Source organism: Macrosteles quadrilineatus, unplaced genomic scaffold, assembly GCF_028750875.1.
Source record: "Macrosteles quadrilineatus isolate MER2022 unplaced genomic scaffold, UCM_ALF_1.0 Scaffold_1__1_contigs__length_201487025, whole genome shotgun sequence".
In the NCBI taxonomy this organism is placed as follows: Eukaryota; Metazoa; Arthropoda; class Insecta; order Hemiptera; family Cicadellidae; genus Macrosteles; species Macrosteles quadrilineatus.
Window position 1 is genome coordinate 32,072,096 of NW_026542594.1, and position 15,201 is coordinate 32,087,296.

Here is a 15,201-nt window from a genome sequence, read left to right on the forward strand (position 1 = left end):
GGCCAGTTTGCAAATCCACGCGACACGCTCTTTCCAATGAGACGTCAATGGATAAAATCGGTTAAGAAATGGCGGAGGAGTTGAACCGACAAAGTTTCATGTAGCGTATTAATTATATAGATACTAGGTGAAACCCGTCGAAATCGACGGTTACTTTCAGGGTTTACGCCAATTCATCTAACTGCGATAAATTGAGTGAAACTATACATATTTTGTTTACATGCATTGTTAACCAACGTATCTTATAAAGGATGACATGATCTAGTTTAAAAGGAATATGACCTTTCTGTCGTTATTCATTGGGCCATATTTACAGCCAAAATGTTGTGTTATTTTATTTTGAATAATATTACAAACCCAGTAGGCCACGGTCCGTAATATAGGCCACTGCAAATAATTTGTCAAGATAGGTACCATTTTAGGCAAGGTTTCTGAGTTTGGATGTTATTAGACATAGACACAGGGTAAGAGCAAAATAAAAGTCTTCTGCAGATGAATTATCTGTTGAAGAAATATAAGCCGAATTATAAATGTCACAATGGGAGTTTGAGCGTTTTGTAACCATATGGGTAAGCTACATATATATTTTTTAAAGCTGCTGCTCAGTGCACTTTAAGAATATATTTTTTAGAGATAAATTGAATGGTTTTTGTTGCTGAGTAGTGCTAGTAAACATGCATAACCCTTTTTGTTAGTCTAATAACATTCAAAGGCTCTCTAAGAGTTCAAGTTCTTATTTGTATACATATCTATATTATGTTTTCATAAGCTAAATGAATACATCGAAGTAACCTCTCTGAAAAGTCTGCAGTATATTGCTATATTGCAGTTTTCCAGCTTAATGTCTTTCAAAATCATGCACATTATTTCTACATAAATATTGTAAAATGTTTTATCCAGTTGCTGTAAACCACTATTAATTTAACAAAATATGGACATGGCTCAAATGGGTACTGTGCCCTTCTGCACTTGTACTATTTTGTATTGTATTATACAATCGAACATTTACCCAAAGATTGAAAGCATGAATGACAATAATCTCATAAACCTATGATGATCTGCCTAGAATAATATGAATAATTGTAAGAGTTATTGTGATAAAAGGATTTTCCACTGATTTCGTAATGGAACTTTATATTGCAACATATGACGGAAGAAATTCAATTTTAAAATCAGGAAATAATATTGCAAATACTTCTTTTGGATAGTTCAGTAACTCCCAATAAATGTGTGTTGTTTAAAATACAATTTTAAAATTAACAGCTGTTTTATTAAAAAGTATTATCCACATGACCAAAATGTAAACAAAACAAATCTGTGGAGGCATCTTTAAAGGCTTCTGGGGCAGAGCCCTATGCAAATTTACTTCGTTTTTCTTTTGATAACTCATCTATAGACCAAGACCTTTCTTTGGACACCTCCACCAAGTTTCTACGCCCAGCCGTTCTCTCAAATTAGTGGAGACAAAGTTTCCAATTCAATATTTAGATGCCCCCATGTTAATCTTATGGGAGAAAACCCAACTTTGATGGAAAATCCTGTCCAAACTAATAAAGATATCAAAAAACAAAAAACACTTTGCAAAACTACAGATCAGGGCAATTTTTTTGACACTTAATCATCAAAATCGGTCCAAAAATGAGGGAGGAGTTCTGTTCACAAAAATCGGCTTAGCGTATTATATATATATAGATTACTCAATAAGCTTATTCTAGTATATAAAGAGACGAAAGAACGTTTGATAGCCTACCATCTGACAATACCTAGTAAATAAATGTAAAAATGTACACAATTTAAATTTAAATACAGAATACAAATGAACGATAACAATAAGGGCTTTAAAACTTCACCTCAAGCACCTAATACCACTGCACTGGTATCATGAATGTGTCAAAAACACTCACTGGATACTGTACCTAATATTGCTCGCATAACTCGCAAGACAATGAGTATGAGTCAACCTGCCGGCCGCCACTTGGCTGTCCGCTGATTCGAACAAGTGCTTGGCTATTTTCAGGGATGGAAGCTTGGTTGGTGTGTGCTGTTACAGTGAAGGTTGAATGTTCTGACTAAGGTGTTACTTTCCTAAATATGAAGTATATTTTTTTTTAATTTTAAGTCAATATATTTTTGAAATTTCAAACTAAAAAAACATACTTCTAAAATTTGCCGCCTTTAAAAATTTGTCGTCCGAGCTGCTGCCCCTTCAGCCCCCCCCCCCTAAATCCGCCACTGCTTACTGAAGAATTACGAGCCTAATTAGTTAAGCAGGCTATTGCTATTGTATTCCAATAATTAACAATCTTGTTATGTAGCGGTATTGCCTTCTAACAACGTTGAAAACATCATGATGAATTAAGTCAAAGGAGGGGAATACTGTTGATTCGTTGTGGAGGCTGCAGAAAGAGAGTTAGAAACTGGTTTTTACAAGTTCTAGTGATTGCCTTTTCGTCAATCAACAAGGTCATAAAATTAGGTGAGCACTGTAACCACTCAGCTACCCAGCCATATTATAGTCATGTCATGAAGTCATACTCTTATATCATGTAATAAGGATTGTGTTGGATGTAATAAATCATCTCTCTTACAGGAAACACTTTTCCCTTATGTCCGGGAGCATTTGGAAGCATATCTAAAAGAGAATTGGGATTCAGAAGTTGTTCAAGCCATAGTTGATGCTCTAAGGTCGCAGGTAAGTTTTGTCGTAATTTTATAGGAAACAGCAAACTATTCTATTCAGTGAATTGACCTTTTATCATTATCAGTTAATATGGGGACGCTTGTATGTGTGTATTTTAACCCAAATATGAGTGAAGGATGAGTGTAGAATGGTGCAAGATGATCTTTATAGATTTGTTACTGACTAAAAACGGTGACACACTATCGATCTTTTCCCCGAACAAGACCCCGAACCGAGCAGGGAGAAGGGAGGTCGAAGGGAGCATGCTCGATAGTGTGTCAGGGGTCCGTACACCGATCCAGACGGCGAACCAGACATCAGGCCGAGCAGGGAGACGAGCGCTCTGGAGGCGGTTTTTTGGAGAAAGATCAAAGAAAAGATCGGTCCGATATACGGAGTGATGTACGATAGTGTGTCACGGTACATTTTTGCCCTGTACGCCGTCGCGAGCGTCGCACCGAGCGGCCGCCTGTGCTAGCGTTGATTTATAATTTAATATGGCAATTAGACCCTTTAATTGGTAAAATAAATAAATGGTGGGTAATATGTTGCCGGTATATATTATGATCATTTAAGATGTAATGTTGTGGTTTGTTTGGTCAAGGTTGAAAATGTAGAAGCCGTTAAATCAATTAATAATATTAAAGTGAATTAAGTAGGGTAATTGATGTTGTCTTAAATTCTTTCAGAATTAATATAAACAATAATATTATTAAAGGCAATTAAAATGATCATTCTGTAACGTTATTTCAATGAATAAAACCAATAAAAATCAATACATATATCTAAGCATCCTTTCTAGAATATTTTATTTTTGCAGGTAATTGATGTTGTCTTAAATTCTTTCAGAATTAATATAAACATTAATATTATTAAAGGCAATTAAAATGATCATTCTGTAACGTTATTTCAATGAATAAAACCAATAAAAATCAATACATATATCTAAGCATCCTTTCTAGAATATTTTATTTTTGCGACAAGTTTTCAAAAAGCGACTTTTAATGCGCTCTCACTCGCACACACTCTCCATCTCTCTCTAAACTCCCTTTTGTCGCGCTCGGTAGAATTCGTCTGGTCTTGGTCTTGTTTAGGGAAATGTTCGGAGTGAAATTTTGCTGATATTTATCTCCCTTTTCCCTTCTCCCTGCTCGGTTCGGGGTCTTGATTGGGGAAAAGATCGATAGTGTGTCACCGCCTTAAGATCCTAGCTGTGTCATTGGCTAGGATAATTGAGCGAAGCAAAGCTCTTTGAGATCGACCTCAATGCAAACTTTCTAACACATTAACTCAATAATGGTTGAACATATTTTAGCCAAACTTACCAAGGTTATTTTGTAAAATGTTTGGAAGGGTTGGACAAAACTAATTTCAATTTTTGATAATGCCTATATAATTTATAATACTCCCGCCGCAGCAAACCTGCAGACTAAGCGAATTTCCATTTACCGGGCTGGATTTATACTCCCCTAAGTATTCCCTTAAAATTGACAGATTTATTTCTATTTAACCCTTTGGATCCCAATAATTAACCCTAGATTTAGTTGAGTAGTCCCATGCACTTTGGCTTGCGTTGGCTGGGGCGGCCCAGCCATTTGATGCCAGCTGTTACTCAAGAATCCCAAGCCAATAACACATGTTTTACACATGTTTTGAAAAAAAAATTAATAACTCCCTTATTATTGCAGTTAAATACAATTTTTTTTAAGGTATGTACATTGCGACTGTGTTGATTGAAATAGTGTAGCCTAATATAAATTTTTTTTTCTAATTTTTTCTTTCAAATTTAAAAAATATTTTTTATAAAAAAGTACCAATGAAATATGTGTGCTTCTTTAAAATAAGTTATATTTTCAGTTCATTACCTTGTAAAGATAACATAATGAAAGTTTGACCAGAAAATTTTAGCGAATTTCCCTATAGGGAAGTAGCTATTACCGTAGGTGGCACGGTAAGACCTAGACCCGGGACCGATTTACTTTTTAATTTTGATGTCCCCAGAGGCCAAAAACACCATTCGTTCAAATTTTTATATATGTATATATATATATAGACATATATATATATATATATATATATATATATATATACGTCCGTGAACGCGATAACTTGAGCAATTTTTGTCCGATTTTGATGAAATTTGGTTTAGAGGTGTAAAGCGGGATAAACTTGAATGAGTTCGCGAACCAGCACGATCGGACCATGGGAACGGGGCTTTACGGGGGGTTTTATGGGGTAAAAATTGGTTTTTCTCACTTTTGACCCTCAAAACACAAAATTTCCCGATTTCTCTTTAGGTGACAAAAAAGTCTGGAAACGGCTTGATATCTTTTTAACCAAATTCGTTAGAAAATTCAAACCTTTCGCATCAACTTATATGCATGAAAACTACTTTTTGCAAGTATTACCATTTTTTTACCTTCACCAGGGGACGGCCCATGAGGAGTAGGTACATAATCTTTAATGTAAGCATAGGTTGATATGCACATCATTTTAAAGGTCTGGTGTAGTGGAGTTCATTGCCGGAAACCGCGTCAAAAAAGGTTCATTCGTTACAAAATGGCGGCATTTCAAAGTTCTTGCGGAATATACCTGCACAGGCCTTAGTAATGGTAAATACTCATAGTCAAAATTAGCCGGGAAATCTGAAACCCGGTTAAATATGTTTTGAAGATTGAATAAACGTAGTATATGGGCTAGTTGACTTTAAAATACAGTTTCTGCTCTCAAGATAATGTTTAATACGAGTATTTACCAATATTAAGGCCTGTAAAGGTATATTCCACAAGAACTTTGAAATGCCGCCATTTTGTAACGAATGAACCTTTTGAGATGCGGTTTCCGGCAATGAACTCCACTTGACCAGACCTTAAAAATGATGTGCATATCAACCTATGCTTACATTAAAGATTATGTACCTACTCCTCATGGGACGTCCCCTGGTGGAGGTAAAAACATGAAAATGCTTGGAAAAAGTAGTTTTTATACGTGTAAGTTGATGTGAAAAGTTTGACTTTTCTAACGGATTTAGTTAAAAAGATATTAAGCCGTTTCCAGACTTTTTTGTCACCCTGTATATTTAATTAATAGTCATGAAGATTATTATTGAAAAATGTTCCTTAGTTGTATTATGATTAGAAAGTTTATATTATAAACACACCGCATGAACAGTCCTTTGGAATTTTTATTTTAAACAGAGCAGACATCAAAATGCATTATGCAGGTATGTAATAACTATTATACATATTATAATACACAAAAATGTTAAACGATAATTCAAGTCAGAATTCATTGTCCTACTTCTGGAGATTGCTTTATTAATTTTTAAGATTAATTTAATTAAATTATTTTGTTACCTTACAATATCCTGTTTAGTGTTGGTAGACAAACTACATGTTTCGTGGCGACTGCCACATCCTCAGGTTTATCCTCTTCTCAGATTTTTCATCAATTTAAAACACAGAACACACGTAAAAAAACACGTTACATTTATTTTGGTACCGTCACGGTGCGTAATTTAATTGATAATTCAAGGTAGGGTAACCCATGAGACCTTATAATTTGTACAAGCCACTAGTAACTAATATAAACTGTGATAGAGTAGAAGTTGAGGGGATTGTGACTGCTCTCTCTGACCGTGACGGGCAAATACTAAATATATTAGTAGATGAAAATAGTAAGAAACATAATAACTTTACTATAAAGTACAAACGGACCTTTTCACAAAACAATCTGGAAATATTCAAAAACTATTTGGGAATGGAAGACTGGTATGATGTCTATTATGCAAATGTTGAGGATAAGTCCAATGCTTTCTTCAAAACTTTTATGTACTATTTCAATCTTATATTTCCTAAGACAAAAACTAGGATAAAAACTTACAATAATAACAATTGGATCACAGATTCTCTAAAAGAAGAAAGAAAAGAAGTAATAAATTTATTTAAAATAGCAAGGCAAACAAAAAACAAACATTTAAGTAATAAAGCTAAACAAGGAAATAACAAATTTAAATCAAGGTTAACTGAAACAAACAAGATTTTTTTGAAGAACAAAATTTAAAAATCAACCTGTATTGGAAAAAAAACTTGGGGAATAATTAAATCAGAGACAGGGAAGGACAAGGGAAAAATTAATGAGAATATAAAACTGGTTGTAAATAATAATAAGCTAGGAAACCCATATGAAATAGCTACTGAATTTAATAAATATTTTGTAGAATCTATGAATGATGCTAGCAGTAGTAACAGTTCAAATATTTGTAGTACTAATACATGTAAACAGAGTGATCAGTTGGATAAAGACAGCATCATTTCTAGACTGGTAGGCCCAAACAGTTTTAAGATTGAACCAATAGATAATAAAGAATGTATGACAATAAAGTAGAACCTCTTTAATCCGAACCCCCCTAATCCGAACGTCCACTAATCCGAACCCCTCATTGCTGTACTCTACACACAGTACAGTAGTTCTTTATTTTATACTGTATTTAATTTACAGTACTGTTTATTCACCATGTTTACTACTGTATTAAATAAACACTGTATTTTACTTTATAAAACATTTTTTTCACTTTTCCCAAAATAATGTTGATCAATTTTAGCCAATTTAGCTATTGTTATGTAAAAACAACAATATGTTCTGTAATCCGAACTATTCAATAGTCCGAACTACCCCTGGTCCCAATTAGTTCGGATTAAAGAGGTTCTACTGTAATTGATGGCTTAAAAAATTAGTTTTCATGTGGGTACGATGAAGTACCAATAAAAGTGATCAAGTTTATTGGCCCAGCAATATGCAAGGTGATGGTTCATCTGATCAATTCATCCTTTGTCTCTGGAATTTTTCCACACAAACTAAAAATAGCCAAAGTAATACCAGCTCTAAAAAAAGGTGATCCTAAACAAATTTCAAATTATAGGCCCTTATCGTTGCTCCCAACTTTCTCAAAAATCTATGAGAGAGCCATGCACAAAAGGCTATTGGAATATTTAGAGACGGAGGGTTTGTTAGATGAATCTCAGCATGGTTTCCGCAAAGGGAGATCAACTGGGACTGCAACAGCAGAATTTGTGGAAACCATTCTAAATTCAATAGATAAAGGTGAAACATGTATTGGCATCTTTATGGACCTTAAATACCCCCGCCGCAGCAAACCTGCCGACTAAGCGAATTTCCATTTGTCTTAATTGATTTTCAATTAAATATATTTTAATAACATTAGGTTTAACCAGTACCTAGGTTTGCTGCTACAAGAAAACTTATGAAGTGAGTTTTTTTGTAAAATATTGATAGCTTAGTACAAAATAAATAAATTTGATCAAAATACAAAATATATCCATAAACAAGCAAACTACAACATTTGACAATATTCTCCATAAGAATAACATGGGAATTTTAAATTAACAATTTTATTAATTTTCTCCGTTACTATTAACCGAACAAAAATACTTTTATATACTAAATTAATTGTTTTTTTAAGCTCTTTAAATAGGTCTAAAGAGAAATTGGGAAATTTTGTGTTTTGAGGGTCAAAAGTGAGAAAAACCAATTTTTACCCCATAAAACACCCCGTAAAGCCCCGTTCCCATGGTCCGATCATGCTGGTTCGCGAACTCATTCAAGTTTATCCCGCTTTACACCTTTAAACCAAATTTCATCAAAATCGGACAAAAATTACTCAAGTTATCGCGTTCACGGACGTATATATATATATATATATATAAGTCTATATATATACATATATACAAATTTGAACGAATGGTGTTTTTGGCCTCTGGGGACATCAAAATGAAAAAGTAAATCGGTCCAAGGTCTAGGTCTTACCGTGCCACCTACGGTAATAGCTACTTCCCTATAGGGAAATTCGCTAAAAAAGCATTCGATAGTGTTTGCCACAGTAAGTTGTTAGAAATTCTAAAGAATGTGGGAATTACCAACATTTCTTATAATTGGTTTCAGTCATATATAGAAAACAGAGCTCAATATGTAGAAGTAACACACTCTCACAAAAACAGTACATCAAAAATAACATCAAAACTTGAAAAAATAAAAACAGGTGTACCTCAAGGGTCAGTTTTGGGCCCCTTATTGTTCATAATCTACATCAACGGTTTGAACCAAACACTAGTAAATCAAAGGGAGAGCAAAATAATTCTTTATGCAGATGATTCAAACTTAGAGATATCAGGAAAAAAATTGGAGGATATAGAATCTGTGGCAAACTCAGAACTCATTAATATCCAAAGGTTTTTAATTGAGCATAATTTATTTTTGAATATTTCTAAAACTAATTATATTAACTTTTCCACCAAAAACAAAACAATTGCTTTCCCCAACATAAAAATTGATAATACATCTTAAGAACCTATTCGACAAACAACCTTTTTAGGCCTAAATATAGACAGCAGTCTCAGTTGGAACTCCCATGTTGAAAAAATACTGGCAAAAATGAATTCGGGTGTGTCTGCTCTCAGGACATTAACAAATATTTGTGATCTGACAACTCTCAAAATGGTCTATTACGGTATGATTCATTCTCATTTAGCCTACAATATACATGTTTATGGAGCAACCAATATTAATAATCTGAATGAGATATTAAAACTACAAAAGAAATCAATCAGAATAATGCTAAATATGGAACAAACAGACCATGTTAAAGAAAATTTTAAAGAATTAAGAATTATGATGGTTAGTCTTTCCCCGGCCAATGCCTAAATTGTTCATTTTGGCAGATGCCCTGCGTGGTATCTGGAAATGTAAATAAAAGCAGCAATAAAGCACTTTTTCATTTCATTCATTTTCATTTCATTTAATTTACTTACGCTACAAAACAATGAATAAAGAATGTTTTGACTTTGACATAACTATTAGGCCTACTTGCAACTGTTGACACTATTCAATGTATTTATGTACAAAAAATGAATAAAGTAGTTTTGAATTTAATTGAATTCAATTCTCCATCTGAGTTATTCCAAGGTTCAGGGGCAGTAATGACTCACTGGCTGATGTTTCCGAGCAATTTATTAGCTGGATGAATTTCGAAACCTCCCTCTTAAATAAACTAGTATGAATGTATCAACAAAGCTTCTTTCGATGAGCTGATGGTTGAGTCAATTGTCGACGAAGGGGAGTCTCGCACTTAGTAATTTAATTTTACAGGCTAGTCAATGGGATTGACGATGAAATAACTTGTCGACAAATAGGTTTTTGGTATTTATATACTTAATTTAAAAATACAGTCTAGTGGCCTGACGACAAAGTAAATTGTCGATCTACTGGTAGGCTCCCGTTAAAACCGCAATGGCAATGTATTTTATACTGAGAAAACCTTTCAAGCAAATTAAATTGAATGTTTTTATTACAAGTTATTTTTTTAACATAAACATTTCACACAAATAATTTGAAACTATAATATCTAGGAGGCTTATAACACTTTTTACTATTCTAACAATGTTATTAGAAGACCTTTCCTGACTCGAAACACATTTTGCATGGAAGCAACGCCTGAAACAAGTGAAACTAGAATGTCTCATTGCTCCCCCCACCACTTTTCTGAGGGCTTCACCTCTTCTGCTTGATGCCCGCTCTATTTTTTTTTTTTGCTCTCTGGTTTGCAGGTGTGCTGCAGCAGGTATATTTTCAAATTGTATCAACTAAATTTTGTTTTGCACTCATTAGGCAAAAGAAGACAAAGAAAAGAATCTGGAGGGCTTTCTCGACATCCCAGTGGATGGGGAAAAAGATGATTTGATTAACTCTGTGATCAAAAATGTTCTTTGGCAAATGGATCTTGATAGCAAAGCCAAAAGTCTGAAAGATCTTCAGGGTTTAATAATGGAGAATGGCTACAAAAAAGGAGAACTTAAAGGACAGTAAGTGAAATTTTTTTCTAATTTCTTATTGTTATTAGTAGTTTAGTTTCTAATCATCAGTTTAGGTTTCCCAATACTTTGTGTAGCAGCTTACTATAATGCATTTGTAGTAATTGAGCCTTACTTTTACTTACCTTACCTTACCTCCTTGGCCATTGAAACCTCAGAAGGTTTTTGGCCTCGCCAACGATGCTTCTCCACTCTTCTCTATCCTCCGCTGCCTCAGGAGTAGTGCCCAATACAGCCACATCCTTTAGCACCTGACTCGTCCATCGCAGTCTCGGCCTGCCGAGTGGTCTTCTGCCTTCTGGTTTGTTCTGGTCCACAGCTTTAATTAATGATGAGTTCTCTCTCCTCCTCACATGTCCAGCCCATCTCAATCTCCTGCTTTTAGCGAATTTCCCTATAGGGAAGTAGCTATTACCGTAGGTGGCACGGTAAGACCTAGACCCGGGACTGATTTACTTTTTCATTTTGATGTCCCCAGAGGCCAAAAACACCATTCGTTCAAATTTTTATATATGTATATATATATATATATATATAGTTATGAAAACAATCTAATTCTGACCCTCATACAATTCTGACCCTGGTGGGTCGGGATTGTATTGGTTTTATACAAACAAACACCAGGCGGGTCAGAATTGTATTAAATCTATATTCAGCGGGTGGCTGAGAAAGTAATTTGCAACCCCCCCCTAAATTTTTAACTATTTGAGATATTGGTAATTGGTTTGCAGGAACCTCTTATACATGAGAGTCTTCAATAATTATTGATAATTTAGAAGATTTTGCCCTAATAAATAACTGTCACCATAAAATGATTCAAATCCAATTAACCACGAGAGTTTCAAAAATAACTAGCACCCCCTGCCCTTAACTTTTAACTATTTGAGATTAGTTTGCGGCAACCTTCTTATATATGAGGAACTCTAATAATGATGTTAAAAGTTGTAAAATTCAGGCCTTAGGCGTAGTGGGGGTAGGGAGGATAGTTCAATATTTTCAAACGGGAATTATGGTTGAATTTAGTATCATTTAAAAGGTCTTGATGAAACCAAACGATTGATATAAAGAAAATATAAAACTGACTACTTATTTAAAAAGGCAGTCAACAATTAGCCTAACTTTAACAAGTTACTTAAATATTTTTTGCTGTCATTTCGTAATTAGTGATCTGATTTATATTTTCTTTAAATCAATTGTTTAGTTTCGTCAAGACCTGTAAAATGAACCTGTAAAACAGTGAGAAAAACGCTTTTCCAGAATGTACAAGAGTCGTGGAACTCGATTTACACAGTTGCCCTCACCGTTTTAGATTTTGATAAAGAGACATGGTTCTTGGCTAAAGTTATTGCATTATTACATTCCTGTTATTGTTCCTCATTTGATAACTCAGGAGTGACGGGGAGAATGTCTGATGACGTTATAGCTGTTTACTCGTTAAAGACGTTGCTTACTACAAAACATTAAACATTTCAGTGAACTAGTAGGTAAGTTGTGAGTATGAAATATGTTCAATCCTTCGTGTGTAATGTAAATCTTTCCCACACCTTCCTCCCGTACTCGACAATTATTTTTCTGGGATTGAGTACACTGTGTTTACAAATTTCTCAGTCTACCATTACTCGAACCTTTTAGCACGTTTTATTACCCGCGCCCAACTACTGCAGTACCCTAGTGTCCCAGCTGTAGTGCGGAGAGCTATTTGTGCCGGTGACAAAAGGTTCCAGTGTGTTATTTTGTTAAACACATCCTTCAAATACTAGGCTAAAAATGGCGGATGTGTGACTGTGAGTTACTAAGGAATTCTGGAAAATTTTAATATGATATTTAGATATGTTTCTTACCCAGGGACAATGTCCTAAAACTTTGGTAGGGAGCTCTGAAAAGCCCTGTATATCGAATAGGCCCCGTTTATGCACGAAGTGCGGTAGTGGGGCGGGAGCCACTACCGCTATCGCTGTAAAATTTTTGCCTAACTGTGCAAGCGATAGCGGTAGCGGTCGGTCAATGGCGAACGGAGTGGAGGACACAGTTTTGCCAACTCTCTTCCAAATACACATCTACAGTACTGGTCTAGCCTATGAGTGCAATGGAGTATTTGGTCAAGTTGGTAACCATGGCTGCAGCCGCTACCGCTTCCGCCGTGCATAAACAGTATGTTTTGACTCAATGTAGTTGAAAACCGCTCACTCTCAAACAACCGCTGCGATTTCTAACTACAGCGTTCGTATTGGAAACCGCAGCGGCAAGACAACCGCTACCGCTCTTCGTGCATAAATAGTCTCATTAAACTCAAAGTTGTTGAAAACCGCTCCCGCTACCGCAACCGCTCCCGCTCTTTGTTTTAACGGGGCTTTAGGGTAGAAACACACATACAGCGATAGGGAGCGGAGCGGCGCGGGAAGGAGTGGCACGATTTTTAGTGACGAAATCAAACCCATACAATCAAGTAGGAACGCGCACACAAACAGCTGTTGCGAGCGCATGGTTAACTTTGGAACAATCTTGTTTGTATGTTCGAGCGTTTGAGAGCGGAGCGGGCAACGATCTTGTAGACATTTTTAGTTCGACTTTAGGCAGCAGGTCGCAATGTAAGCTTGGAAATAATCAATTCAAACTCCCATTCGTGTCGCTCTCGCTGGTCGCTGTTTGTGTGGTTTATGCACGAAGAGCGGTAACGGGCGGGATCGCTCCCGCTATCGCTGTGAAAATTTGGCCAAATAGTGCAAGCGATAGCGGTAGCGGTTGGTCAACGGCATCGATATATACTACGATAGTACGTAGTACTTAGTACTAGTACATATCGATGGTCAACGGCGAACAGGAGTGGGGGACACAGTCTTCAACTCTCTGGCAAATACACTACTTCAGTATGGTCTAGGCTATTCTTGTAATGGGCCCTGTTGTTATTTGTAGTGATTTATTTATTACTTACTAAAAATAGAAAACGAGGACAAAGACGACATAACCTATGATGGAGAAAGTCGCTGCCGTAGTAGGTAGTCTTTTGCCTTTTCAGGATCGAATATGGACACAAGAGGCTTAATCAGTAATCAATATAAACTTGCGTCCATAAATTTATGGGATGATTTCCTTTCAGTCCAAAATAAATAGCTGCTGCTTCTTTATCAATATGATTATATTTCACTTCACTTTTTTTTAGGGTGCGTGATACAAAAGCTTTTGGGTTTTCTGTTCCATTTTCTAGTCTGTGTGATAGAACTGCTCCGAGACCAACAGGTGATGCATCCGATTCGAAGCTAACAGTCAGCTTTTTATTTCCATTGTGAAACCTGTTTTTAGTTTAAGTAGACCTAAATTAACTGTCCTGTCATACTCTTTTGCCATGTTGAATTTCCTTGTTAACTAATGGCTAAACACCAAGCAACATGAAACAAGTTGGCGCCCTCTCAGAGGTTTTGGAAACATTTACACCATCATACTTTGCACTAGTTCTATGTTAGAACATTTTGTACCACCCCCCTACTCTACCAAGATAGGAATATAAATTGAACGATTGAACGATCTATCACTACGAGCTAGCTTGGATAAAGGTTAAGAGAAATACGTGATTTACAATGTATTAACTGTTTAATTTGTAACATAATGCTTATAATCATTAACCCTCCAAGTGTCTCTAGTTTTGGTCTTAATGTTCGCCCATTTATTGCGCAATCGCAGGGTTTTATTAAAATGTATCTTAGAAACTTAAAAACAATGTAAAGTATACTGTTTTATATGTCATTTTGTTTGGAAAATTATGGGCTTCAATGTAACATATAAAACATTACAAAAAAAATGTTCAACAATTTTTGTGGGGTTAACATTTCTCAAAAATTATGAAATAAATAAAAAAATGTATGTTTGCGCTCAATAAATTGTTATAATTTATAGGTCTACAAATATTTTAAAATAGCCACTTTGTTCAGAATTTTATGGGGATTCCAAAAATATAATAATATAAGGAAGTAGATTTGCAAATAAATAAGTTATGGGCAAAAAACCGATTTCGGTACAAAGCGTTTAGCTAAGAATGCATAGCCTAACCATAGCTAGGAATCTGGCTGATAATTTACATCAATATCACTACCTACTTCTTCAGGATCATCAACCAGCCCTTCAAAACCACTTAAATCTTCTTATAATGCACCACGTATATTACTACTTTTGATTTTAACACTAAAACAATGATAAACGTAATAAAACACATCAGTCATCGATGCGAGGTTAACCAAGCTGTTTACAAATACGCACGTCAGCTGTCTGCTACAATATTTTCGGAACTAAAATGAAGAAACAGACCTCTGGAGAAAGCTTAGAAACTGCCAAAAAGAACGATACGTAACTCGATCCAGTTCAATCCGATTCAGTCAGTCATAGGGCCTTCGCCGTAAACGATGTTTGTGTGTCGCAAAAGCGACACATAACACTACACAAAGTGTGTTATTTGTCGCTTTTACGACAAATAACACTCGAATGGTTATAAAGTTTTTTTATGGTAGGCCTAAATGATATGTTAAGGAGAACTGTGAACAGTAGTTAAATATTTTTAAAAACATATTTTACTGAAATTTGAAAATAGTCCGTATAACTTTATAAGGTCTATAATAGGATATGATAATATTTCAACACTAGTTT

General features: G+C 35.2%; 1 protein-coding gene across 1 annotated transcript in view; it reads left to right on the forward strand.

Annotated features, from left to right (window-relative positions):
• Positions 1–15,201, forward strand: part of LOC128982067 (enolase-phosphatase E1) — an 88,743-nt gene that overhangs the window by 13,690 nt on the left and 59,852 nt on the right. The window contains exons 2-3 of the mRNA XM_054401110.1: positions 2,591–2,692; positions 10,364–10,557. Of these exons, the coding sequence (XP_054257085.1) occupies positions 2,591–2,692; positions 10,364–10,557 (296 nt within the window). The remainder of the gene's footprint in view (positions 1–2,590; positions 2,693–10,363; positions 10,558–15,201) is intronic.